Raw genomic sequence first — 25,930 nt, forward strand, 5'->3', positions numbered from 1 at the left:
GGGATGATAAAATGAGAGCTTGATAAAACAGGACCTTAATCCCGACAGCAGGGGAAGCCATAAACACCATTGAAAAACAACATATTTACCCTTTAACTTTAAACTTTAACAGTCATTTAAAAAGTAGAATTTGATTGTTTGATGCATTTGATCAATTATGCTTTCTGTTCTTTCAATAGACAGGTTAAGAGAGCAGTTAACCCTTGTGTTATCTCAAGGTCAAGATGGCCCGAAGGCCGGGAAACAAATGTGTTTGAGGTATCCCTTGTGTTCTCTCTGAATCCAGGTGATCAATTTCCTGGCTTCCATAAATACATATGCCGGGGTTGAGGTTGACTTAATAGATGATGACACTGGTTTAGATGTTCTCTCTGAAGACAGCGTTCCAACCAGACACCTGAATAATGATTCCCTCAGAATCCAGATGAAACTAGTCAACAACACAACATTTTAAACATCCATTGTTTCATTAACAACATTTCATGAAAATCTATTGTGAGCGTCATTTGATGAAACCATTTTATTTATTTTTCTGACTGAAAAAAATGAGAAATCAACATTTGTTTAGGGTTCTTTAGATATGTTTTATTTACAGATATATAAACAAGATAATTCAATTGAAATATTTGTACTGGAAAAGTAAGAAAACATTTCATCTCATCAGTTGCGTACATGTTGTTGAGTGTGTGTGTGTGTGTGCACGCTCCAAAACATTGATAAAGCACTTTATTTCTCCAGACACTTCCACATCCTTGTCCTACTTTAATGATCTCAAGATTATCCTTCCTTTCCTTCCCACTCGCTTCATCTTCGCTAATTAAAACCCATCTTTTCATCCGTCCTCGCTTCCTGCGCCTGAAGCATCTTTTCATGTCAGTAATACGTGTGAGGCGTGTGGATGTGTGACTTTTTTAAGACATTCTCAGCTGCAGTCAAAAACACAAGTGCATTCCTAACTGATCAAATCTCACGTTCCAAGGGTTTCATTTACATTTGATCCAAGTGCTTCTGAGAAATCAACGACAGGCGCGATAATCAAAATAAAAGCACAAATATCAACATAAGCATGCAGTGGCAGGAAAAGTATCGTCTTTTTTTTTTTTCTTTTTGGTTAACAGTCCAAGAAAAGAACATGTTTAATTAGGAAGTGGTTTAACAGTGACTTATTTTTTTTTTTTGGGGACCCCTCAGTTTAAAGTGCACCAGGAAAGACGTGGTCATCTGTCGACCGGCAGCTGTGGTTTCTCCACTCCAGTGAACGGGAAATGGCCTGTTTTTGCATCTAACCAAGACCTGCACACGAGCTCGCAGGCTGAGCTTCCAAATCCAATCGGTTCCTTTTGTGTAAAATGATTTGTATTTATTTTTTTTTACACGAAAGGCCGAATGCTGGTTGGGTGAAAAACTTTGGCCCTTTGATGCAACCCCTTTTTTTAGAGAGTGGAGAGGAGAAAGACGGCCGCCGGGGACCGGAGAGAGGAAGAGAGAGAGGTGGACCCCCAAAACATGGCTTCAAGGTTGAGCGACGCCACATCGTCATATTCAAATCAAACCAATTGCAGTTGTAGACTGTAGTTTTTTAAAAAATTGTCAAGTATAAACAATGTCATTCAGATAGATAAAGCTCAGGTTTATGTACAAACATGCCTGTGCCTGCAGTAAATAGGGTTTTTTCGGCGCAGCACCTTCTTTGGTGCGTCAAGATAGACAAAGAAAAACAAACCCGAAGATTCGGCCGAAAAACATACTCTTTATAACTAAGCGAGTTTGAGACACCGTACATTTGCTGAAAAGCTCTGGTTGTAATGCCGAGTACACTGAAAAAAAGATTTGTAAGTAGTTTGCCTTCACAGTTCGTACTATCCTAGTTATAGTTATAATACTGCTGTCTGATTTATTATCGTATACACTTATTATTCTCTTTACTAGCCTTAATAAATAACTATCATTAAGTCAACATTTACAATTATAATATCTTATTATGTCATGATTATACATTTGTTAGTGGATCGCAAAAGGCATTCGCACCTTTGGAAGGATAATCACAGGGAATTGGACCAGTTTCCTCAAAGGTCTCTCTATCGGGTCTTCATGGACTACATTTCTAGACAGGATTGTCTGGTTTGTTTGCAATGAAACCTCATGCTTTTCTTTTGCAGATGATGAGGTTTTGTTGTATTTATTAAAACGAAACACTCCAATTAGATGTGTAACAGGTTGTATCCCAGTGTTAGGACCAGTAGCAGCAACTCTATGATGTTCTTTCAGAAAATAAAATTTCCTGTCAAACCTGGAGATTACTAGAACCGCTGGTCTAGAGAGAGCAACACGGTTACAGGTGAGGAATGGATGGAGCATTAGGTCATCAGGGATCTGTAAATGGGCCTTTTTTTTTGGTAAAAATGGAGCCCATGGTTGCTTTTTGAATGGCCCTTTTGAATTTCTTTCGTTCATGGTTTCAAAGGCCCATAAAAATACAGCTCCTGATTTTACCACCCATTCCAGTGTGTGTTCTAATCCTGATCTTGAGTCAGAAACTCTGCTAACTGACCAAAATATTTTGGTTCGATGGGTCTGTCTTTACCTCAGGGAAAGGGTAGAGGAATTGTTCAACCAGACCACTACCCCTTTACATGGCCCCTGAATATGGCACTTGGGAATTCATGCCACTCAAGTGAGGGCGAAACTTTACCGGAGAAGGCACCAGTACAAGCTGGAGAGATTTTCTCCTGTTTGTCCTGTAAATGCCTCCATTTTACCCGAGAGGTCATTTCCGGGTAGTGGGAGTCCTACACCATTCTTCTGCTTCCGCTTTAGTAATTTGGAACCCCTAGATGGATTAAGTAATCTTGCCTTTTTTCAGTGTACTGACACCAAAATTATTTAATTAGGCAACGCTGTACATCTGACCATGGACTACAAAAACATTGGTCAAAAACAAATCAAATGCTTCGAAGGAAAATGGTCGCATATGTGAGTGTGCATGCTCAGGGACCCTACAAACATCTACTGCCAGGTTCTCTTGGGTTCTTTTTTCGACATATAAAAGGTGCAATTTAAGTGTTTTCATTTCTCCAGCAGGTTTCCAAAACCTGGTCGGCAGGCAGTGGAAAATGAAAACTTCAGGCATCAAGGGAAATTCAGGAGATGGGTTTCCTGCCGTTCCTCGCCGATTCCTCTCTCCTCGCGGAGCAGAACGACCCTGCTCCTCACACCACGGTGCTGACAGACGGGTCGGACAGGTTGAGTTGGCCCGTGATGTCAGTGGGTGGGAATTGCTGCAGAGGTGAAAACAGGACGGAAGGAAAGAAGGCAGGGGGACACAGAGAAGCCAGTCAGTTTTTTAACAAAAGCAGCATTGTAAACTCTTAACTACACCAAAGCATCAGAGATAGCGAGGGTCAGCAGGGGGTCTCTAGCCCCTCTCAGGCACTTTTGTGTTTCCGTTCTAAGTGATGCCTGAGGTGGGCTAGCTTGCAAGCGGACGTAAGAATCCAGAGTCGAGACAAAAGCACATTTGAATCTTTATAGCCTTTTTTTTCTACCATGACAAGGGTGATAACGTCCTGCCAATATTAAAGTGGGCAGCTTGTTTATCTCCCCACAGTAATTTGTATGCATGCAGGGAGGCGGACTCTCTAATTTTAGCAGCTCAGAGAACCAGGGCGAGATTTCAAAGTGCTATTGCGTAGGACTCTTACATCCAGGGCCCACTTTGCTTCTTTATTATCTGAGTGGGTTGAGCTACAAGCGTCTACATTGCTACAGGGAAGAGAATATAGTTGTCATGCAGGTGTGCAGTTTCTATGGCAACAGGGATTTTGCTCGATAGGCGGAAAAAGGGGGGGAGTAACACAATGTTGAGAAAAAAAAATGGTATTCAGGGCAAAATGTTGTGACTCAGGTTAAATATTAACAGGTTATTTCATAAAAAATATTAAATATGATCCAATAAATTACATTTTCAGGAATAATTTTCTGCAGTAGTCATACACATTCAGATTTTAGCCGTCTTACTTACGTCCATTAACTCTGGATCCTGAGATGAATAACAAAATTGTAAAGACGTCACAAGGTTGTTTTTTTTATAGCTATTAATGGTAACTGTGCAGTTTTCTTCAACGTTTCTATGGGCACCATACAGGAAAACCAACTGATCTTTTGACCAGTCCAGTACGAATAAACAAGATTTTAATTTCACTCTTAAGAGGTGGAGCTAGTAAAGGGGGGAAGGAAAAGACTTGAACTTTGCTTCGGCTCCAGAAATAACAATATTTTTGATGACTCATTCTGGCTGACGATGTGTAACATCTAATACATCTGGACCAGAAAAACATGAACGAGGAAAAGTAGCTCAACGATTTCTTTTAAGCTCATAATAAGTAGGTTATTTCCATTCTACAGGTTCTACATCTATGACAGTATTTGCATGCGTTTAGAGGGAGAGAGGAGCAGTGTGGCATGTGGGTGAGGGACACTGACACTTAAGTCCATTTATATCCATTCAAGTAAAAGAAGAACATTTATATAAAATCAAAATAAAGGTCAAAGACTGAGGATGGGTTTGTTGCTGTATGTTTTTTTTCTGCACGAGGGCTCCCAGAGTAGCAGCGCTACTACAATCACATCACGTGTGCCTTCTATTTCTCTTACCACAAGATATCTACAGAGAAATCTGTAAATGTTCAATGCAGCAAACATTCAGAAGAAGTTATTCCTGTTACCAGGAGAGTCAAGTATTGAAGTTAGGTCAGTTGTTCTATTCGTGACACCAGTTTTAGAGGAGCTGAGTGTATCTTGAACTCAAATCTGTGGAGAAAATCTTCTTGCCTTTTAGAAACCAGCAGCTCGGCTCTTCTAAAACACAACATGCTAGTGTCGGAGCTAGTAAACCTCTGATCATATTCAATATTTGAAAAAATTAGGTGAAGGAATAAATTGCCAAAAAAACGACCAAAATAAAAGATAAAGAAGAAGACAAAAGAACAAGTAAAACACACACAGTTATTTTAAAGTGAGCGGTTGTATCAAATACCACTTTCATATTTCATTAATGCTCTGAAGTGACCAGCCATGATTGGACAATTGTCCGGTCACTCCTTTGTGTGTAGAGCACTGACCAGATCGTGAGCTGAATTGAGTAGACAGAACCTGACACTCTTACTGTGTTGCAAACGCAGAAGAGATTTGAATATTGTCGAAAAAAAATTGTTTGCTTTGCGGCACAGAGAGAGTGTCGGTTGGTAAACATTCAACAAAACCAGAGTTGTCGTCGCCACCTGGAAATAGTCCCTGTGAAAAGGCATGCACAGATTACAACACTGAAAATAAAGTAATCATGACAACAAAAAAGGAAACAGATTCATAGAAAAATCCATGAGCGTTATATAGAATCGTTGAAAAGAAAGACAATAAATAAATGAACAAAGGTTTCCTTTTCTTCTCAGAAGAACTCGCGTCCACCTTAGAAATGAACAAAAATGGCAACATCACATGCTTTCTCTCCCAAAACAAAAGGCAACAGTGGTTAAAAAATCCGGAGCAAAAGAAAAAGGTGAGTACACAAAAGAATCGAGCAGTTAAGACCAACAGAGACGCTCATGTACAGGACACGCACAACACAACAAGAAGTCCGCATCCAGGCCAGAGGCGAGAAATAGGAGCAGCCCAAGACAATACACCACAAAGGCAGACTGCTTGCTGTTTACGCCCGTCTCCTCCCGAGGAGCCCCTAATTTTCAAACTGGCTACGTTCTAGGCTGAAAGGACCGGCACCTGATCATCTGACCTGCCTCGTCGGTGGTTAGCTACGATGGTCATGGCTGATCAATGGTGAACAGACAGACACGTGGCAGAGGGCGCGGAGCCATGAGTAGAAATGGGTGACGCATGGCGCTCTCTTGAATGTGAGAGGACAGAGGAGTAGAGACAGAAGATGAGCAGAAACAAGGGAAGATGTTGCTTCTTCATCTCCTTACCGTGTCTTTGGAGGACCTACGTCTCTTGATGCTGGAGGCCAGGTTGGTACTGATGGACCTAAAAGAGGGTTTCTTTTTGGGGTCGGGCTCTGCTCTACCACTTTTCCTATCCTAAAATGAATATATGTGGACACATTATTCATGTTCTCTGGCTGGGATGATATTTCCTTCTTAGCCCCCGCCACCCCCAAACCACCCCCACAGACCACCACCATAAACCTTTCTAAATAGAGGGAGGGTTTTGTGTGCAGAAGATTTGGATACGGGAAATGAATAAAGTGGAAGACAGAGAGACGTAAAGCCTGTAAGATGCGAGTGGAAATCGTCAGCTGACTCTGACAGGAGAACTCTCCTTCTACTGGGACGGCAAAAGACGGGGCAGCCATTTATCCCGGACTCCTACAAATGCATTGAAATGAGTGATGGCTAGTTAGAATGTCAGTGGTTGTGATTTCCTACGTTAAATAAACACTTCCTTTAAATACATCAAGCACGTCAAATAAGCCAAAAATGCTTTTCGATGTTGACATTTCAATGTGATGTAATATGAAATACTCTAAAGGTTGGCAGGCCAATTCCCCTCCCTCGTACCAGCAAAGGCTACTCTCAGCACAACAACTGCATGTCAGTGTGTGAAAAATAAAACCTTTATATTAAGGTATTCTTACATCCTGAGTCTCTAGTGAGGAAGAGGGCTGCATAGGGGGAGAAAAGAAAAAGTAAATAAATGTCCGTTCACTTGTTAATTACTTAAAATAATCGATATCCTTATGCAAAAGAACTAAAAAAAAAAGGGCGATTTTTTTTTTAAATGCTTGCAAAGCAAACAATCACATTCAAAGCCAGGCAGGTGTATCAGAAGTCATGTCAAAGAAGGAAAACAAGAGCGAAAACTGAAGCCCATATAAGTCATTATACATGAGAGTATAATGGAAATTCACCCCACACACAAGGGAAGAGGATGGAATGTAATCTGTCTTAGAAAAGTGCAAATAAATCTGAAAGAATGCCGTTGACGATTGGTATAAAAGCACTTGCATGGATGGGGGGGGGAAATCAAATGAGGAGTAAAAAAGGGGGGAAGCCCTGGGTTAGGGCAGGGCAGTGTGGTGTGAATTTCGTCATGCGATTAAAAGAAAAACATATGAGGAACATAAAAGAGAGAATAAAGAAAGCGGTTAAAAAAAAACAAAAGTCGCGCCCAGCTGTGAGCCAGCAGAACATCCTGGTTCATCATGTCTAGGCTCATTCATGTGCACCACCCAGTTTTTTGTCGACCCCCAGCCTGATGCCGGGACATCAGGTGGTGAGCAGGCGAGGGGCGGAGGTGCACGCTGGCAGGACGAGTAATTGCTTGTGTGCGGGGAAATAATGGCATTAATGATTGTGTCCTGTTGGGAGACGACATATCGGGTTAGACAATGAGAAAAGAGCAGTCGGAGCAGCCGCCGCTCAAAAAGTCTGCAGCGTGGATCCCTCGCTCCTCACACGTGTCATCGAGGCCTGATGAGGTGCTGCCTCTGCACGCTCATGCAGTGCATGCTGGGTCATTAGCGGCGGCACGTCGCTCGGGTCGCTCCGGCAGGGGCCGACACCGTGAGCGAGCTGCCGCAGTGCATCGTCATCATCATCATCATCATCGGCGGACATCGCAGAGCGTTCATGTTCGGCTCAATCACTTTCAGTCGTGTGCGACAGTGCACTTTTGATATGTCTCTTCACAATGTTCTTTAAGTCCAACACGCAGCCTCTCAGAGGAAAAAAGTGCTCTGAATATTGTTGAGGATGTTTTATTTTTATTTTTTGCTGTACTTCAATCCAGAATCATACCTTGAATGAACTTGAGGCTCTGAATGTATTTTTAAGTTTTTCTCCATAATTAGCTACTAAGATAATTAGCTTTTATTATTAAAATATATATAAATATATATTTAAATAAATATATAAAAAATATTGCAGTAAATGTGGAGCATGTGGGTTTTATTTCTTTAGAAGTATTTCTAATAGGAATTCATTGTAGCATGTCTGCAACATGGTACTTCTTTCTAGAAATTGCATATATAAACATGTGTTTTATTCCTCATTCCTTGTACTGTTAAATTAAAAACCTTTTTTTGCACTGCAGGCCAGTTTACTGTAGTTTACAGGCTTATTTTCTTTAGTAAACTTAACTAATACGAGAATCTTGACATGTCAGGAGTAACAAGCTTATCTTACTTCAGAGAAAATACCATCTTTTTTCAAAATAAAACACACTTTAAGACAGTAATAATCAATAGAACAGAAGTTATATCAATTGTCTTTTCTTTCAGTGCAGCCCGGTAACATGGACCAGTGCTGGGGGTTCGTGTTCTAGGGGACAAGCAAAATGATCGAGTTTAGTTTATTGACCAAATGATTATTATAAGGAAGTATAAGTCTGAATGTGATCCTTTATTTTTTATTTTGTAGGTTTTGATATTTCTTAATTATTATGGTTTATCACCGTTAATCAGACATTCCCGTCAAATTCCTTCATCGTCATTCCTTCTACTTTTAATGGACGTCTCTTTATCATTGACATTTATTAACTGTTCCTTATCTTATCTTAAACATCTTTACTTTGATTTGGAGTCAAAACTATGTTACTATAACTGCACTTCATTCATGAGCCATCACGGTTTGGGCCTCCGTGCATCGACAGAAGACGATGGTGTGACTGTGGTATCAATGAACGCTGCGTGTTGGAGGCGACAACATTGTAAAGAGCACGGACACATATCGTCAGCGGAATGAGGTCAGAAGTGCATGTCGTAATTGTTCACAGTCCCGTATTGACAGAGTGCTTCACATCACACGTCCACCGGGGGCAAAAGAATAAAAATAAAAAAAAAACAAGCACATCGTTACATACAAACACCACGAGCAACCGGAACGATGCCGACATCAGAGGTTTTCAACCGCCGTGCTAAGGAAGGTGACGGTCACGTGGAGCTGCCATTTTTTCATTTTTCTCTCTCATACACTGCGTCATCGTGAATTTGTGAAAGATGACGACCAGCGATCACACGGCACCCAAACAGAATGAGTAATCTCCCGACTAACATCCATGCAGAAAAGATTGTATTAGCTCAACATCGTGGCTTGTTAGCACGAGTCTGCAAACACTTCCAGAGGGTGATTTTTGATTGTCTGCTTCTGCTCCGAGGCTCACAGTGATGAGCATGAGCCATCTCAGTTCAGCAGGCCAGAAGAATCAAACGCCATCGTTGCTATTATTATTATTATTATTATTATTTTTGTTCCAGACAGCTTGGTGTGTCCCTCTCCTTTCCTAGTGGGGCCGGTTCCCCTCCCCCCGACCCCTCATGCATTCATCTGCGCCTCACGGACGCACATCCATACGAGAGAAACACCCACGACATTGTCGATGCAAACACTCCCAGGATTACATTGATTCGCTTCCAGGGCACTTGAAAATAACGCTTCCTAACAAGGGTCCACACGGCCCGGACTATCTCAAAACAACCTACTTCAGTTCATACACGGCTCTCCCACAATGGGATGGAAGCGATGGCCGCGGTCCAAATAATTATCTTTATTGGCTGGAAGGTTAATTGTACAAAGCGGTGGGCGTCTGTTAAAAAAAAAAAAATGACTGATAGTAATTTCCCATTTTCTAAGTGCTTCTGCTGATAGACTTTTTATTATCATGTGACACGTTGTATTAAACGACGACACACGGACGCTTCATGAGAGTTATTGCTACAATTTGAGATTCATACAGGCTGATTTATAACTAATGCAAAATAAAATCAATTATTACAGTTGAATAAAAGCATATAAGGCCTTTTTTTAATTAAAGACTAGTAGACTATTGTTATTTAAATAAATTAAGTCAACCAGTTGTCTGGTACGTCATTAATTGATCGACTAAATCCTGCTAATCCTTTACAAAATGACATAATTTTTCCTTCCATTTGCCTTGATTTACAATTATTTGTAGCTGGAGAATAAAAGGATATCTTTAAAAATGGTTTGGAAAATAAATAAAATAATGAGGGAAATAAATACTATTTAAATTTGGTTGTATTGATTATTACTGTTTTTTCATCATTAGGCAGTTATATTTGACTTGAGACATGTCAAATGTCTAAGAAAATGAGTATAGTAGTAAAAAAGGGGAAAACACCAACTCTATATAAACCATGTTGCAGAGAAACTTGTCCAGGGCTAAGTCTGATTTAGCGTCATGGTGATAATTTTTTATATTTTATATACTTTTATAGACTTAAAAAGTCCTTTTCCAGGTCACGCCATTTTAATTTTGTCCATGAAAGTAAAGTTATCCACTCGGAGCAAAAAGGTTGGGGACCTCTGCCCCAGAGGATCCTAATTAATTTAAGCAAAGAAAGGAAAGTTCTCAATTAAGATCCACCGACACTGCTAGGCTAGTTCCTTGAGTGGTTCCGGATGGTTGACTTCAGGCACTTCGAAAAGGATGTCGCAGTAATTGCGCGCGCACAGGATTTGTTGGACCATGTCAGCCTTTTGGACACCAGGAGGAAGCAAGAAGAAAACAGTCTGCACTGTTGTGTCGCTTCTAGTCCAATGAATTTTGGATAGAGAGCCATGGCATCGATTTTCATTATCCTGCTCTATTTGTCGGGGTTAGCTGCGGCACGAGTAAAAAAAATTGAAAAATCAATTATGAAATCGTTAGAGCTCTGCAGACGTCACATTATGTAATTGCTAAAAGTTGCTGTTCCGTATCCCTAAGATAACGCCTTCTAAATTCAGCGGCTCGTGTCAAGTATGGCCGAAGACTGACGAGTACATTCTGTTGTCGAACAACAACGCTTTCCTTCCATATAATTCTTCCTTCTCCTGTAGGCAAACAATACACATAAACCTTGGGGAGATATGTATGACATCGAACTTCCCACCACTGAAGTGGTGATGGCAGATTAGTTTTTTTGCTAAACCACACAATCCGAGAGGCACTTCCTCGTGGGCGAGTTACTATGGCGATCAGTCCTACCTGTAGGTTCTTCCTCCAGACGTTGACGGCCGCAAAGGCCAGCTGCATCTGCTTCCTGCGGGCGTCTTTGTGTCGCTTGTAGGCGATTTCGATAAAGATGAGGAAGATCCCGGCCGCAATGCCTCCAGCCACCAGCATGAAGACTCCTGTGACACGGGGGACACAACGTATATATGAGAATTGCTCCTATTCCAGTTCTTGTACCAAAGCTTTTTTTCGATACACTTGTTCATTTATTTTTTTTTGTTAGCCTCAACCGCACCAAGCCACAGCACAAAGTACCAAACAGCACATTTTCCACAGAGCACCCACTCGACACTAAAACAACAAATGGAAAGGTATTGGACAAAAAAGAGCTACAGTACCTTACCACTGCAGTTTTTGTCCAATCACTTTTTAACGATTTCTCTACGCCTTAAGGACCATACCTGCCATGTTTTCAAAGGTGAGTGTGGCTGGGGCATTGCTCCTCGAGTCACACTCCTGGTATCTCACCCAGGTTTTATCTAGGTCTTCCATGAAGCCGTTCTCATGAGAACTGCAGGGGGTTGGGGGAGGTGGAAAGAGAGGTAGCAAAGTTAATACACGGCGAGTACGTTGTGGTCACATGGTCGCTCACTCCCCTCAAAAACTAAATCAAAAAACATGTTCTGAAAGACAACAAATGGTTCACGACGAACTGACGGACAGAAATGTTACATAAGGCAATGCATTTGATGGCGTTGTGTCCAGGTGGTGACTGTGAAATGAAACTGGTCAGAAACAAAAATAAAGTCGTACGAGTAATGCAGCTTTGGCTGGGACAGACCTGAGAATGGCCAGGGACACATTCTGTTTCCAGGGGCTGTCCTTGCGCATGCCTATGCCAAAGCCCGAACGGAAAAACAGCTCTCCCGTGGTCACCAGGTCGCACTTCTGCGAGGCTTCAAACTCCAGCACCGCAGAGTCCCAGATGAAAGCATGCAGCTTGCTGTGGGGGGGGGGGAAGGGGTAGGGCGGAAGGAGGAGGAAGGAGGGAGGAGGAGGAGGAGGGGAAGGACGGGGTTACGGTGCAACAGTACAATGATTTACATACAAATTTATGGCTCCCACCCGGCTCTCTCTCGCTCTCTCTCTTGCACACCAGATCGTGTGTGTCATTCACCGATTACCAGCAATCACTACCGTTGCTTATGAAATCCAAAGCCAGATGGGTGAGGTCATCTCAAAGATGCTGGTCTTGGTACAACCTGAAAAAGGGTGCTCCTGCACTCAATGTTAGCTTGAGCCCACATTGTTACCGGCGCCATTAAGGCGCCTTATCCTGTCCCTGACGTCTCTGATGGCTTGGCCATGGGCCCGGATCAGACCAAAGGCTGCAGTAAAATCCTGCGACCTCTACCTGGTCCAGAGGTCCATGTCCACTCCCCACCCCCCGCCCCACTCCCCTTATCCTCCCTCCCCCTGGATCTGACTGCTCTGACCCTCACAGTTTGAACAAGCCGGGCCGACGCAAACCACCGGTCGGCCCGGCTTTTGGCCGAGACTCACTTGTCGCGCACAGCCTGGATGGCTTCGGCGGCACTCTCATAGTTGTGCTTCTCCATGTGCCGGTACATTGTACTAAGCTCCACCTGCCGCCGGAAGTAGATGTCCACCGAGCTCTGCTTCACCGTGGCGTATATGAACTTGTCAGATGGGTTTCTTAGCTGAAAGACAAAAGGAGTGAGAACGTATATGCACGTGAGTCCACCATGAACCAGTACAGGCCCTGCATACACACCCGAGGGTCATTGATGCCGGTGATGCGCTCCTCAGGCCGGTCCAACACCAGGAAGGCAGCCAGGTTGGCAGTATAAGATGCCACAATGATCATGGCAAAGCCAGCCCACACCATACCCAAGATTCTCGCTGAGAAGCTGCGCGGTGCACCTGTGTGGTGTTACATAACTGTTTACTAACATTCTTGATCGGCTATCTCTTTTTAAGATACACCACACGGAACCATCCCTGAGCCCCCTGTCCAACTCCTCCCTTCATATCTCCGCCAAGGATCTCAACAAGCTCTGTGAACTGTTCACTGCAACAATTGGCAGAGACTTGACTTATGAACGTCGAAGATAAGAAGCAAAACTATCAAAGCGATTTTCTTTTATAAATTTGGAAAACAAGGACTTTAAAGTGAATAATTTGTCACCGTTAAAGTAGATCTTCTCAGACAGACGGGCTTATGTCAAACTACACCGAGACCAAAGAACGGAAACAAAGCTTCCGACGTAGGAGGAGAGATGTTAATGAATGGGTGTCTCATGGATGATGGTCTTCTTCTCTTGTGAGAGTCCACATCAGACGTTCAGTTATGACAGCGTCTGATGAACTCTGCCAAAATGAAAAGCTTTAAGAAAAGAAACCTCCACAGCTCTCAACAGTTCAAAAGAAAGCAACCACCCTTCGATATACATGTTACTGCAGTTCACTACTTTGGTGTTTTGGTTCACAGTGAATTTGTTTGACTGTGACCTGTTCCTTAACTTTACAAAGGATATGGAATGCTCTAGAAAGACAATTGTTTTCGAATCAAACTCCGTTCGAGCACTTCTCCTAAAGTTTCCGTTGGTGTCGGGATCTGTCAGTACACGATCCGGGAAATCTGCGCGTTGAATTTTAAATACACAACTTGATTTATATAGCCGGTGACCTAGGGTCTCTTCATGTCTCAAAGCATCGATTTTATGAGAGAAAGAGGAAAATAATTTGTCTATGAAATGTACACGGACTCCATTATTTGTTTGCCTATTTATCTTTCCTAGAGTCGATGTTTTGAGACTCGATGACACAATACATTCTTAGCTCTATAAACAGTTACTTTAAAATGTCAGGAAGTTTTCTATGAGCGTACAATCAGTTGAAAGATGACACAATTATTTAGGCTGTGATAAACTGGGAGCTTCCTAATGAAGACACGGTTTTGCAGGACAAAAGTTATTTGCTAGGAACATCGAACCAAAACAAACAACTGCGGAACTCACGTCATGTTTTCCTCTAAACTTAAACGGACATGCTGGCCAACGAAAACTTTCCCTGGAACGTCTTAATAGTAATCTTCATTTTAACCAGTAGATAGTATGGACATGATAAAATATTTTATACAATTGATGCTTTGAGACTCAAAGAGACGCTATGTCACCGGCTGTATAAATGCAGCCGGTTTCCCAGATCGTGTTCCACGCTATAATTTTGTCCCAATCTAGCTGCCGTAAAAACATGGAGGATAGAAATCACTGCGCATGCGTTCCCGGATCGCGCAGATTTCCCGGATCGTGTACTAACAGTTTTAGCTAAACCACCTTTAAACCCAACACTCTCTAACAACAGCCTATGCTTTGACAAGATGATTGTGTCCAAAAGCCAGATTATTTAGTCAACACTTTCCATTTCTTGTAAAGCATACGTTGATATCTAAGATAAACCTTCATTTCTAAACACCATATGTGACCCAAACTAAAACAGCTGCTCGTCCACCTCTTCTCACCTTCTCCAATACCGGAGTTCAGCAACACTCCCCAGGAGAACCACATAGCAGATGACAAGGTGAGGGCGTCCTCTTCTTCTTCTTCACTGTTTACTTTAAATCTTCCAAATGGGCTGGAGGGAGATAATGAGAGATTTGGAGAAAGATGCAATGATAACATGTGAAAGGCAAGGAAAAAGAAAAAAAGTGAAGGATTGTGTTAAGGAGTCAAGCAAAAGTGAAGAACTGGTGAGAAGGCAGAAGAGGATGATGAGGATGGTTTGGAGCGCGTCATCACCTCTATCTGTCTCTCTGTCAACACAAAGGATCGGAGTCTATGCAAATACTACAACTGACTGGGAGATATAGAAATTAAAATATAAAAACTGTGACACACAGGGGATCCCTGGTACCTGAACCGGTCTAGAAGGTAAAGCATCACCGCCACCACATGCACGGAAAGACCCACCAACAGCCACAGCGTGCTTTGGAAAGGCTGCATGAATGAGTCCAGTGTACTGCGCGGGATTTCCTGAAAGAACACATCGTTGTCAAATATGTAACATTCACAACTTTACTCATTTCATTTTGTCTTCATTTGGAAATTTGACTTCAACAAATGTTTTTTAAAAAAAAAAGAAGATGTAACAGCCTTATGGATCACCTGTTACAGATCCCCTTTAATTATCCTTCCTTTAGTACAGACCTAGGAAAAGTGCGGCCCGGGGGCCACATCTGGCCCTCATTAAGGTCAAAGATCATATATATATTTTATATTGTATTTTTATTGTTCATAACTAAATATGATTAGATCTAAATATGACAATAGGGTTTTTGTTTTAGAACTTTTGTGGTAATGTATGGCCCCTTAAAAAAGATTGTATATATAGTATATGTATAGATGTCTTTATAAAATAACATATGGGAAAAGGAGCTATTATGAGAGATTAAAAAATGTATATAAAACATGACAAAACAATTTATTTAGCATGATTTTATTACTTGATTTTGTACTTTTTGTTCCTTTGTTTTTGCTTGATGGCCCCTCGAGACAGCCACTATATAGATGTGGACCCTGAGGAGTACAAAATAATATACTAATAATTGTTTATTAGTTTGTTTTGTGTTCATCCAAAATTCTGGAAAACTGCTTTAACATTTGACTTTGGTCCAAAATGGGAGCATGAGTAAGCAAGGTTGCTCACGTGAGGGCTCAGTGAATCAGAGAGCGCACAAATGTATTTACCAATGACATGGAAAATAGATATATTTTTGTTGACATTTGTTTAAAAAGCCATTTTGATTCATATTCAACTGGATTTATCGGACATTATCAATAATAAAAATGAAGAAACATATATTATTTTACCAATAATAATACAATTTATTTTAGATTAGGCTGATACGATGTCTCCACTGATGCTAAACTAAAACTATTCATCTGGAGTTTATTGTTTTAGAGGAGAAAAGGATCTGCAAATTCAGAACATACATTTACTGATCTCACTTTTTTACTTAAAACAAACAAAACTGGAATATAATTTGTTCTTATCCTTACAATTAAACCATTAAATAGAAGAAAAAAAGTTTTATTTTTTTTCAAGCTATTACTTATACCACTTATTTTAGGTAGAATGGTCAATTTCAGGTGTATCTTGCTGTATCTTCTAATATTCTTTTTTAAAGAAACGTTACTGAACGGCTATACTACTCTACTTCCGATGAGTAATAAAACATCCAAACTTACTTTTTTAACAAGAATGGTGAGACCTTGATATTTAAAGGGTTTGGAGAACTCTATGTATTGCGCTCGTTCATTGTTGATGGTCAGCGGAGCCACGATCATGTCAGCCAGGCCGCCCAGGAGTTCTCCCATCATGCCGTTCCACTCTTTCTTGTTACTGTTGTTCACCTGGAGAGAGAGAGAGAGTCGGCGGATGTAGGTCGTAGCATTAAACCACATGAGTCAAACTCAATGTTCATGTTGATATGGTGACCTAATGATGCCAGTGTTTAAGATAAGATAAGGAGCAGAGAGATTATGGATGTTAACAATTAGATTGAAACGTATGGTGAAGGAAAGTAATTTGTTTGGAGAAGGAGGACAAATACTGAGATAATTAAGATAAATTGAGCGTTGAAGAAGAAAGAGACAACATCAAAATCAGACTATATTAGATAATTATACATTTTGTTTGAAAGCCCTGCATTAAATTATCAGACAATTTTCCCTTGAGTCATCCAGGACTATTTTTTTTTAAATAATGAACTACTGCTTACGTCTTTCATTTGAAAAAGTTATATTTCTAAATTTGGACATCTAAGATATGCATGTGTTTGATAATTGGCCGTGTTTCTTCTGGTTATATTCCATGTCTTACCTTGGGTTTAATATTTTTGCTTTCCTGGCCCTGTTGCTAAGTATTGTATGTGTAAGTGTATCACAAAAGTGAGTACACCCCTAACATTTCTGCAGATATTTAAGTATATTGTTTTCATGGGACAACACTGACAAAATGACACAATGGAAAGTTTGTGTAAAGTTTATATAACAGTGTATTGTTCCCTCGAAATAACTTAATATACAGCCATTAATGTCTAAACCACCAGCAACGAAACTGAGTACACCCTTAAGAGACTACACCCCTGAATAGGTTTAGCTATAAATGGCTATATTTTGAGTTATTTTGAGGGGAAAATGAATGTACTCTGCTTTATAAGCAGCACACAGACTACTTTTCATTGTGTCAAAGTGTAATTTCCTCAGTGTTGTCCCATGAAAAGATAATTAAATATCTTGAGAAATGTGAGGGGTGTTTTCTGTATTTTCTTTTCACTTTTAGATTCCATGTTCCTGTTTATGTGCCTTTTGCTATACCCGATTTGGTGAACGCGTTGACTTCGGAATTTACATGAGATATTGGACTCCTTGTTGTGTTTGTTTTATGAGATATTGGACTCCTTGTTGTACTTGTTGACTGGCTCTTATTAAACTATATTTACTTTTTTCCACGCCCCTGATTCTGCTTGAGGCTGAGCGAGCACTCACGGTCCGCTCCATTCAAACCGTGACATAGTTTATTCTGTTCACTCACTCGCTCTTGGGTCCCAAACTTCCCGTCAGCGACCAGGTGGACCTCGTAGGTGAAGTTCATGGTCATGGCCAGTTTGATGAGGAGGTCGATACAGAATCCGTAACAACACTGAGGCACAGTTGGGCGTCCTGTTGGGGAGAGAAGAGCAAATTCCAAATAAAAACAGGGATCCCACGTTGAGGCGAAAAATTTTGAAGCTAAAGCTAAGGCGGCGCCCTTAGACAAGACGGAGTGATGCTGGTCACGTTAAGCCCCCGATGACGTAAGTCTTCACCCAACACTTGCACACACACTTAATGACACACGTAGCTTGATGCATACATATATGGATACCTACTGAACATATATGTATGCATCTCCAAATGGTTGCAGTGACAGCGCGATCACAGTATGAACGTCCCTGATTTGTTACCTGGGATGGTCTCATTGGGCCCAGTGCAGATAACCTTTTTAATTAAGACTCCATTCAACGTAATTTCCTCCTTGCAGGTTCCATCCAGCTGGGTTGGTTTCACGTACACGAACGGTTCCTGGTGGATGGTCACTATCTGCAACCAGAGAATCCATCTATGGGTGAACAAACTTACAGAAAGATATATTCTAACTCCACTTCTGGAGAGATGATTTCTGAATTTAATTCATCGAATAAAGTTCCAAACATAAAATCTTCGCCTTCACAATGATAGCATTTTTTGCGTAATATATGAAGAAGAAAACCATCTTAATAAATAAAGGTGTTTAAAAATATCTTCATATATATTGAAAAATGGTTGTTAGTTCTTTGTTGCTTGTGTATTTTAACACATCTTTAATTGTAGATTTAATAATAATTCTTGAATGCATAGAATTGTATTTAAAAAAGGACAACCATTACATACAGAGATAAGAAATAAAAAGATCTTAAAACAAACACATAATTGCATTGTTAAAAATAGTAAAACATATAGTAAAATATAGTAATAACCTTTTTTTTAATTGGACATTGTTGCAATGTAATAAAATAATATTGTCTCTTTCTATTCTCTTTATTAAAGTTGCATCTACAGATATTACGACACGAAACCTTAATTTATTGGCAATAAATAGTCTTATGGTTATATTGATATCCATCAAAGGACCAAAACTACAGGGAAACAAATACATTTATTTACAGTTTGGATTATATCTCATACTTCGAAGTTTAATTTCTAGACCCTAAATAACACATCTTTAAATTTAATGGATTCTCCTTTTTTTCCCCAAATGTTAATTTTATGTTTAAGTTTGATATGAATTAATAAAAAACATGCAAACAGGAGCAAAAGAAAATCTAAATGCAATATATGTCGTGTGGATAAGAAGCTAAACATAAGGAAACAAATACAAAAATTCTTAAACACACACGCACCAAGAAGAGGTTGATCTTTTAATAGTTTAAGCCACATTTGAATGATCATTCTGTAACTGTTATTAGCTGCTTGGCAAATAGATTTTTTTTAGGATCTTCTTCTGTGCCTGTCGTGGATACAATCCCACTGAATTAAGGAGATTCGGGTTTAAAGTCATTCCATGATGCTTGACTTGCCTTGCCGAGGAAAGTTTCAAATATAAAAATTGAAGATTTTCACTTGAACTCGTGATATTTTTTTTTGTTATTCATCCACGAGTTACGAGGATTATTTTGACTACTTGCCAGGTTCACTTTTTTTCCTTCCTTGGCAATCCCAGATTATTCAGGATGGACAAATCCCTTTCACGCTTCTTTAAACTTTGAGTCACTCGCCCTCCCTCGTGAGACGCCAAGCACTGGCGACCCACCCCGACTGGAGTGGATCAACTCAGGTCCCCATCCAGAGTCGACTGAAAAAATGTCACGTCCTCAGAGGCGGGGGGTCTTGAAGGCGTCTTACCTTCAGGCGAGTGGACATCTGGAAGCCCTGCGGTTTTTCGGTCTCTCCTCCCGGCCAGATTATCTTCCGCTGATTGTTCATCACCACCTGCGGGGGGGGGAAGCCGACGCTCACGTGATGCCGTTTATCATCGCTGAGTGATGACAGAAGGCCTGCCGAGGATGAGACCTTAACACAGTGGGCGATCGCCTGCTAATGAGTCACTTTTATATAACTGCACTTTGTTGTTTTTTTTTTATTCAATAAAGGGCCTCTTGATCTCACCTGACAGCTCTGTGGACTTATTATCACCACCACGGCGCGGTTCAAATACCCACTGAGGAGCAGTAATTACACACTAAAGCACCGAGAGTTGAGAGAAAAAAGAACATATGCTCACAGAAACACCTTTTTCATGTGTGCTCACTGAAATACATCCAAGCACCGAAGCTAATCAAAAAACAAAGTCACCATTGGGGAAGAGGTATTCACTGGAGAAGCCTGGATTCGGCTCAAAAACACACACTTTAAGCTCATAAAATACCGTTAGTAAACGCCGTGTGATGTTTGCGCTGGGATTGGGAACCGAGCAGGACGGAAATATTTTATTACAGATTTTCCTTGACGATGTACGACGCCGGTCACCTGCGTTCCGTTGTAAATGCCGACTTGATTCAGGCGACTCTTCTGGTAGTTGAGGATGCTGTAGTGAGCGTACTTCCTGTCGCCGTCATCGTTGAACTCCACACGTCCCGTGAGGCCCTCTGGGTATTTGGACGACATCAGCACCCTGTAACCAAAACCAAACAAGTGTGAATGAGTGCTGAAATGTCAGAGAGTATTCTTGGAGTGAAGGCCTTAAACAAGGGCGTCATTATAAAGACCAAAAAGAAAAATACAGATTTTCAACCTCAGTTTTATTATTATTGGGAAAATCCAAAATCTACATTTCCTGTCTTATGTTAAACACTGCTGTTTGACTGCTGTGTTTTCAGTTTTATCTTGACCTTTAAAGTATATACTTTATTGAGTATTGTTTTGATTGTTTAAGCGCTTTGTGACCCTGGTCTGGAAAAGCGCTATATAAATAAATATTACTTACTTACTTACTTACTTACATACCTTGATGCTGGGAAAACCATCATAAAGTGACTTTTCCTTTCATATTTTAAAATGTTTGGCAAACTTAAGAAAAGTAGTCAAGACCCGCTTCGCAAAGACCAAAATGAAGACTTTTTGAGAGCGAGGGCGAAGACGAGAATGAAGTAAATACATAATTTAAAATGTAATTGTACCATTATGAGTTGTAGAATATTTATACGGTGTTCAACTACACCGTATAAATGTTGCATTGTATTGTTAAAGCTGCTAAAATGTTTTGTCGTTGCAGAGAATAGTGTGGAGGGATGTGTTTATTTTTGCATTGATGTGACCGGTTAGTTCATTGATACATAGATACATAGAGTCAGCGGCTTCCTTTGGGACCACCAAGTTAAAACCCAAAGCAAGTCCACAAGAAAAAGGTGGTGAGACCAAGACTTTGGAAATATGTCATTGAATTCAATATTTTAAATGTTGAAATGTTATTTTTCTTTTAATTCAAAATTTAAATTTGAAATTGAATTATATATTTTTTCACCCTTGGCAATAAGACTCTTGAAAACAAACTTATAGTAACATTCACTTTCATTTCTTAATCTGCACTGGGTAAATACTTTAACCGTTTTTTTTCTTCATGTTTAAGACTTTATTTCATGTTTAATGTTGTACAACACTAACAAAATAAATTCCTAATTGGTGAAAACCCTGTACTGATAAAATATTATTCTGATTTTGATTGTAATTTCTCTATTGAAAGGTTTAATTGGCTTTTATTGAATAATTAAAAATATTTTTATACATATATTTTTAATTCTAATTTCTATAATTCTAATATACATTTTCTCAATTCGTAGCCTTTAAAATTCAATATATAATAGTGCCACCAAGAAATAAGAAAATGTGATGAATTCCTTCATTTAAAAATGTTCAAATGAAATTTTTATATAATTTCTATCATATATAACTTATAAATTATTTAAAAATTAAATTATATTTCCATAGTCCTGATCTCACCACCATTCTTTCTGTAGTCTTGGTTTACCCATCCATCCATCCATCCATCCATCCATCCATCCATCCATCCATCCATCCATCCATCCATCCATCCATCCATCCATCCATCCATCCATCCATCCATCCAGCCATCCATCCATCCATCCATCCATCCATCCATCCATCAACATCCATCCATCCATCCATCCATAAAAAACACCATTTAAAATGTTAAATTCAACCACTGATAAACTTTGAAACAAGAAAGCCAACGGTCAAAGTGACAGTATCAAGACATTGATGAGTATGTTTTGACAGACTGTATCTCTCTTAACTTATCTTATCTTATCTTTTCTCGGTTAAAGAAACTCTCACCGTTTGAACAGAGGTCCTGTTTTCCAGATGTTGGTGTTGCCCACACATCCTCTGGGAGGCTCCGTGATGTTCTCCTTCTCGAACAGCTCCTGGATGGACTGGGCCACCACGGCCACGGCGTCGTTGATGTGGGCCGACTCGTTCTTCCCGTTGATGAGCTGGAGGCCGATCAGACCTGCGGTGGGGGGGGGTCCAGAGATGTGACAATCACTCACTCGGGTCTAGAGCGGCCTCTCTGGATCCTTTTGCAATCCACAAAGTGGGGAAAAAACTTAATGGGGCCTTTTTGGTTTTAGACATCCTGAAAAAAGGTCAGGCGTCAGCTGCGTGGACCGACATGATGGGTGGAGACGTTTTTTCTTTTTTTTTTTAAAAGCTGCTGAGCTCCTTTTTTACAGCATGTGTAAATGGTCCCTTGAAGTTGGATTGGCCCTGGAAACGCTAAGCTAACACAGCGTGTCTCTAAACTGGACGGTCAATCCAACTTCAGTTAAGTTTTCTGATTGCAACCGGGTCCGTCAGACTTCTGGACGAAGCCTCAGTGGAGTTTGGACACGGACAGGACAACAGGGGCTTCGAACTGGGGGGGGTTTTGCTTGTGCTCTGGTGCAGACAGACGCTCGACGTTTGTGCCAAACATGGTGATACGAGTTTGTGCCGTTTCATCTTACCATTCTACCAGACATGAGAAACCACAGTCCCTTCACAACTCATTGGAAACCATGGCGTTAGTGCTGTTATCACGCACGGAGCAATTTTAAAAACCCTTTAAACATGGTCGTCTTAAACCATTCAAATTACTTGAGAGTCCGAAACCCATTCCCCCGCGGGAGCAACGTACCGTCTGGAGCCTCGCTCAGGGCTTTACCCGACATCTCGCGCTCGCCCACCAGCCACACGTAACCAGAGCCCGTCATGTTGAGGAAACGAGCCGCCTTGTAGACCGCCGCCGCGTCCTCCTCACTGGGGAGTCATTCGTCAAACACATGGAGGGGTTACGACCGAAACATAGTTGGGAAAAAACATGTTGAATACGTACAATTTAAATTTTCTAAATCAATAGTAGCCTTGAATGAAACCAAAGACATGTTAAATCACAAGTTTACATTTAGCGTAATGATTTTTTCTGCTACAAACAAGCTCAAAAATACAATTTATTCATCTTTAGTCCGAATAAATTCTGATATTGGGGAGACGTGACAGACGAGCAGTATCGAGGTATTTGAATGTGTTTAAGTCTCTTACGAAGATCCCAAGTTGACATGAGGGTGAGTAGAAAATGTATGAAATTGAATGAATTTTAACTGTGTGGAATTATAGGGATCTACATTACTAAAAAACAACTTATTAAATTGTTTTAGAACGAAAATGAGCCATTCGCTTCATAAAAAAATTTAATAATAATAATAATTCTCATATTTCGAATTTTATAGACTTGTTTTTTTTTAATAGAATAATCCTAATACATTTTAAAAGCAAAAAAACAATCATTTTTATAGACTTAAAGCAGAAATTAATGTGAAAAAAAAGCATAAAAAGAAGTTAAAAGAAGATGTATTTCATTTAAAGGAGCTCAGCTGTAGAGTAGTGTTGATCTTAAACATAAATAATGTACTTCATTTGTTATATACAATAAAATGATTATTTGGGAGTTATGTGTATTTTCATGTGAATGTTTGTTTTCTTTAAGTTTATAGCGTATCTTAAGTCATATAGTAGGCAAGCTTGAATAAGCCTAGCTTATCTCTGACCATTTTTCTTCAGAAAAAGGTAAAATTTGCTTATTTTACTGTTGATTTCAAATGCACGACTGAAAGAAACTGAAACTGAACTGAAGCGAGATGAAGAAAACGTAAGAACGCTCATCTTAGGTCAGTCACTTTACATGACGTGATGGTTCATCTGTGAGGTTAACGTCCCCTTCATGTCTCATGTGACCTTAAAGCGTTTGTTTTTTGGACTTGAATACTGACTCAGTGCATTTTGGGAATTCAACTTAATGGACATCGGGCCCTGGGCCAAACGCCGTAATGAGGACGTGAAGCGTAAACGTTTTTTTTTTCCTCTTTCTCTCGAGCACTTTAAGAAGCTATCCAGTTATCCGAGAGGTTATTTAAATGGATTTTTGTAAACATCAAGATTTTGGTTAGTACACTTGAATTATATATATATAGACAAATAGACAAATTCAAAGTAAGATTATGGGATATTTAGGTCCTTTATAAATGTGTAACGAATCACTTTCGTTTATCAAAATCCACAGTAGTTACCTCCACCAAGGTTTTTAGATAACCAACTAACCTCAATGATATTGTAAATGAATATAACATTTTGGAGTTATCTTGCTGAATTTAAAAATATAAAATCAGAATATTGAATGGTTGAATTTACTGTTTCAAAATTTTTAAACTATGTTTATGAAAATGTTCTTCTTTGTTTTTTTTTAACAATTTCTTTATCAAAACTTTGAATTGTTTAGAAAAAATGGAAATAAAAATTCATTTTGTTTTCAAAATTATAGACTCTTAGTATTTTATTTTAGCAACATTTTATATTTAATTTAACAGACTACGAATTAAAAAATATTACGTTTAGACAATTTATTTTTGAATGATCAAAATTTGAATATTAAATTCAAACTATACATTAAAATAAATGATTAAATGATTAATAAAACAACCATTAAAATGTACAAATCATTGAATTAAATGATTGAATAAAAGAGAAATCAACCTTTGAATAAAGACATTATTCAATTCGATTATTAAAAAAAAAAGAAGCTTACCAACAAAATTTCAATTTCATCATTTGAAATGTTAAATTCAACCATTATTTTCTGATATAATTCCATATATTTTCTAAATTAATATTTTTTTTACACTAATCCAAAAGATAGATTAATAGATAGATAGATACAAAAGCTACATCTCATGCACAAACAACTCTTCTTCGCCTACTATATGCTGTGGAAGGGAGTTCCATTATCACGTTTGCCACCTGCTGTCCAATAGAGCTCATTGCAATCAAAAAGTGTCAAATTATTTAGAAAAATAAGTTAGCTCGTTCTTTCCCCAAACTCTATCTGTAGAGACTTAAAAAAACGTAGTTTTCTCCTTTAATCGATCAATGAACAGGAAGGAAAGCTCACCTGGCCGACAGGATGATGACTCGAGCCTCCAGCTCTTTGGCCTCCAGCAGCAGGGCAGTTAAGTTAGTCTCCTGGCTGAACTGGAGGACTTTCTCTGCCTGTGATCGGGGCAACAAGAAAGGTCAAGCCAGCTACTTCTCCACACCCTGGACACCATGCTGCCTCGTTACCTGCTTGGATCAATCTTGCCCCATTTTAATTTAAAGAACGGGAGACAGATAAAAAAAATAAAGGCGATCCAGGGGGGAAGGGGGAACCGGCTGAACGAAAAAAATTAATAAAAAGCTTGAGGGGGAAAAAAAAAAAACTTTTGCATTTGTTGGCATGCAAACTGAGGGTTATCAAGGCTCCAAAGAAGGACGTGCATGTGTTAGGTAGGGAAGAAGAAGGTCAATGCAACCAGTAACTAAAAACGGGTGAGGAGGGGGTGAGGAGACGTTCTCCCCCAACGGAAAAAAAAAAAGCTGCTGAAAAACTGGGGAGGTGCTACAGAACAGGAGGACGTAGCATCTGGGAATCGGTTTCACTCTAGCGCTTCTCCAAAGAGACTTGCAAACTCTCTTTCAAGAGTGTGTGTAAGTGTGTTCTCAGGACATGCATTCCTTTTTTGTTGTTGTTGTTGTTGTTTTTTGCAGGAGGAAATCAAAAAATAAAATGAAAATCAGTGGGGCGCTCTTCTTTTTGTCTCCAAAATGATAGATTTTTCTTCAAAACAAAAATCATTTTTTTCAATTAAAATCATAGGGTCAAAAGAAACACGTGCTACCAAGAGAGGGGTGTTTCTGGGTCGGCCGGTGTCTGGTTCGGGCTGGTTTCTAGTGGCTACGTTTGGAAAAAGTTGGTGGGCGGCGTGCATTGACCA

The 25,930-nt window shown here is 39.9% G+C and overlaps 1 protein-coding gene across 4 annotated transcripts in view; it reads right to left on the bottom strand.

Moving 5' to 3' along the window:
- Nucleotides 1–559: 559 nt before the first annotated feature.
- grin1a (glutamate receptor, ionotropic, N-methyl D-aspartate 1a) overlaps nucleotides 560–25,930 on the bottom strand; it is a 43,437-nt gene continuing 18,066 nt past the window's right edge. For 2 of the 4 annotated variants that reach the window (XM_087791053.1, XM_087791051.1), the window contains 18 exons: nucleotides 25,069–25,166; nucleotides 22,762–22,883; nucleotides 21,921–22,095; nucleotides 20,097–20,241; nucleotides 19,473–19,559; nucleotides 17,996–18,131; nucleotides 17,584–17,711; nucleotides 16,236–16,400; nucleotides 14,902–15,020; nucleotides 14,510–14,622; nucleotides 12,761–12,909; nucleotides 12,529–12,686; nucleotides 11,807–11,968; nucleotides 11,427–11,536; nucleotides 10,999–11,144; nucleotides 6,647–6,673; nucleotides 5,979–6,089; nucleotides 560–3,278 (listed from right to left, as the gene is read on the bottom strand). In XM_087791053.1, coding sequence (XP_087647179.1) covers nucleotides 3,210–3,278; nucleotides 5,979–6,089; nucleotides 6,647–6,673; nucleotides 10,999–11,144; nucleotides 11,427–11,536; nucleotides 11,807–11,968; nucleotides 12,529–12,686; nucleotides 12,761–12,909; nucleotides 14,510–14,622; nucleotides 14,902–15,020; nucleotides 16,236–16,400; nucleotides 17,584–17,711; nucleotides 17,996–18,131; nucleotides 19,473–19,559; nucleotides 20,097–20,241; nucleotides 21,921–22,095; nucleotides 22,762–22,883; nucleotides 25,069–25,166 — 2,220 coding nt within the window. In that variant the 3' untranslated portion in view covers nucleotides 560–3,209. The remainder of the gene's footprint in view (nucleotides 3,279–5,978; nucleotides 6,090–6,646; nucleotides 6,674–10,998; nucleotides 11,145–11,426; nucleotides 11,537–11,806; nucleotides 11,969–12,528; nucleotides 12,687–12,760; nucleotides 12,910–14,509; nucleotides 14,623–14,901; nucleotides 15,021–16,235; nucleotides 16,401–17,583; nucleotides 17,712–17,995; nucleotides 18,132–19,472; nucleotides 19,560–20,096; nucleotides 20,242–21,920; nucleotides 22,096–22,761; nucleotides 22,884–25,068; nucleotides 25,167–25,930) is intronic. The other 2 variants (XM_087791055.1, XM_087791054.1) reach the window with 1 other exon arrangement.

The sequence above is a fragment of the Callionymus lyra genome, chromosome 5 (genome assembly GCF_982586985.1).
Source record: "Callionymus lyra chromosome 5, fCalLyr1.hap1.1, whole genome shotgun sequence".
Taxonomy (NCBI): domain Eukaryota; kingdom Metazoa; phylum Chordata; class Actinopteri; order Syngnathiformes; family Callionymidae; genus Callionymus; species Callionymus lyra.